Source organism: Penaeus chinensis, chromosome 8, assembly GCF_019202785.1.
Source record: "Penaeus chinensis breed Huanghai No. 1 chromosome 8, ASM1920278v2, whole genome shotgun sequence".
Taxonomy (NCBI): domain Eukaryota; kingdom Metazoa; phylum Arthropoda; class Malacostraca; order Decapoda; family Penaeidae; genus Penaeus; species Penaeus chinensis.
The window spans coordinates 19,467,199-19,469,698 of NC_061826.1; the positions used below are offsets into that span (position 1 = coordinate 19,467,199).

The 2,500-nt window shown below is 31.8% G+C and overlaps 2 protein-coding genes across 8 annotated transcripts in view; one reads left to right on the plus strand and one right to left on the minus strand.

Moving 5' to 3' along the window:
* Positions 1–1,209, plus strand: part of LOC125028258 (5'-AMP-activated protein kinase catalytic subunit alpha-2-like) — a 38,246-nt gene extending 37,037 nt beyond the window's left edge. For all 4 annotated transcript variants that reach the window (XM_047617683.1, XM_047617686.1, XM_047617685.1 and 1 more), the window contains one exon: positions 98–1,209. In XM_047617683.1, coding sequence (XP_047473639.1) covers positions 98–186 — 89 coding nt within the window. In that variant the 3' untranslated portion in view covers positions 187–1,209. The remainder of the gene's footprint in view (positions 1–97) is intronic.
* Positions 1–2,500, minus strand: part of LOC125028257 (DNA polymerase subunit gamma-1-like) — a 15,975-nt gene that overhangs the window by 120 nt on the left and 13,355 nt on the right. For 2 of the 4 annotated variants that reach the window (XM_047617682.1, XM_047617681.1), the window contains one exon: positions 1,613–2,500. This exon is cut by the window's right edge and continues 85 nt beyond it. In XM_047617682.1, coding sequence (XP_047473638.1) covers positions 2,366–2,500 — 135 coding nt within the window. In that variant the 3' untranslated portion in view covers positions 1,613–2,365. Of the gene's footprint in view, positions 15–1,612 lie in introns of those variants that run through there. The other 2 variants (XR_007115101.1, XR_007115100.1) reach the window with 2 other exon arrangements.

Below are 2,500 nucleotides of genomic sequence, written 5' to 3' on the forward strand. Positions count from 1 at the left end.
CACACTTATTTTATCTGAAATACAAAAAAAAAGGTACCTTAGTAACTGATTCAGAAACATAACAAAGAACTATTGATGTTTAATCTGTTTTTGCCAGATAATCAAGATGAAGTCCAGACGCAGGGACATCACGTCATGGAATTCTTTGAAATGTGTGCAGCTCTAATCACCGAACTAGCTCGTTAAAAGCTGCACTTCCTATCAATAGTCCTGATGTGCCTAAAACATTTATGATTTGGATCTCTTACTTGTAACATCAGTGCAATGTTGCGAAATCCATTTAGATATCTAGACAGGAATGGTATGTACATATATATACACACATATCTCTCAATATTCCTTTTTTATGCAATTATAAGTATACACTTTACTTATAAAGTTAAATGTAAAGATTGTCACCATTTGTTTTTTCTACATCTATAATGCTGTTTAGCTACTTGCTTTATTCTGTTTTAAAGGTATTGCAGTACTTTAGCTGTATTTTCTCTTAGTTTTCAAATGTTCAGAGCTTAATCATTACAATTAAAAGATAAACTAGATTGATTATAACTAAACCATATGATTATGTTTATGTCCATAGGGAAGATAAAGATTTTGGTTCAGTAATTAGGTTAACAAGTATATAAAATAAGACATTTTGGTACACAAAAATAAATGCTTGTGATCCTTTGTTCTATACTAATACAAGTAGTTATAAGATAAAATAAATCATGCACTGCAGTTTTTGCTTGTTGAGATTTATAACTATTACTTATTTCAATTTGTATTTCTTTTTGTATCTTTTCATGCCAATTGTAAGTTTATATTTTATCCTTAAAAATTTTTATCAAGAAAAAGTTTTGGTAGATGCATTGCAGATCATATTTATATAATGTAAATATTAAAAAAATATGTATTTATATTATATGCTTTACATACTTCTAAATTGTATAATCAAATTCTTACCTGTATAATTTTTTGAATTGGTACTAAATGAATTCTTTTAAATATATACACCATGATTAAATTCAGTTTATTAAAGTACCAGAAAGCTAGGCTTATTACATATAATGATGTGTCATATACTAATAAGTATAACAGATATGTAACTTGAGCATATCAACAAATTTTTAAAAATTAAGGCATAAGTCCTCTTTTCAAAGGGATGTGGTGTATCACAGCTTTCTGATTATGTAAATAAAATGTGGTACAGTATTGTACATAAAAGTGCACTGTTGTTACTGTATCTTGTTTCCCATTTTATTTACTATAACAACTGAAAAAAAAAAAAAAAATCAGAGACTGTCAATGAATTAATAGATTGTCTAGTTGTCTCTGAAAAAAAATGTTCACACTTTTTTTTTTCTAATACAAAGTTGAGTAATAACAATAAATTAAAGCCTGAATTAATACCATATATCAAAAAAGAAATGAATTCTGTAGTGCTTAGGATACTGATACAATCAAGGACACCCTGCTGGTGTTTTCTGCACCTGGTAACAGTGTTATGCAAGACTGCCCAAAACTTTACTTCTGTGCTGCAGCTGTCAACACAGTAGTAGCAGTTTTTGGTAACCTCACATAACAATGCTACCAGGTGTCTAGAATATCTGCAAGGGTCTAAACTGCTAACCTTTCACTTGTCCACCACACTTGATGCCTCCTGTGGCAGTCCAATAAACTAGTCTGGCAGACTCTTGGAAAAAACTAGTCTGGCAGACTCGTGGAAATCCAAGTGTCCAATTGTTATTCTGCTTGGATTAAGAGTAATGGACCATCAGTTGCCAGAGAATTATTAAAGTATTTGTAAAGCCATGCACTGCCTAATGTCTATTGTATGATATATAGTATGAGTCACTATAGTGCTAAGAAGTGTGCATACTATATTCAATACTAATCTGGAATACAGTGTATCTGACTCAGAAAGTTCCTTTATCCACTACGTTCTAGTGATGCTTTAAGCACCTCCCTATTTATACAATATTACATACTACAGTATGGCTGGTCCTATTGGCCTGTTTAGCCATATATACCCAGGTTATCACTGCAATACTGCCACAATCTTTGTAGGAAATAACAGTGATAGAGGAACTTCTTGAGGAAACTGTATTTATAATGACAAAATAGCAGTTATGCTATATCAATGAGTCAAGGTACATTTCTTAGTAATGTTTTTATATGAAAAGATGCACTGCAACACAAGAAATACATGCTGGATGCTATGGATGCATGTCACCAGCCACAGTGTGAATGGATGTTATCAAATCATGATTCTACCAAATTTAAAATAATAGGAAACTAAAATTCATATCTCAACAACCTCAGAAAGTGTAAGTATATGCAAATATGCCATCAGTGTACTGGTACTTACGGCAAAATAACACTATCATCTGGCATCCTCTCCATTTTTCTCAAGAATACCTGAAGTGACCTCAAGAATTTTCTGCATATCAAGTGCCTCTCCTGGAGGAATTCCATACCCTTTATTCAGTCCTTCAGGATTTGAAGGTGTAACACAGTC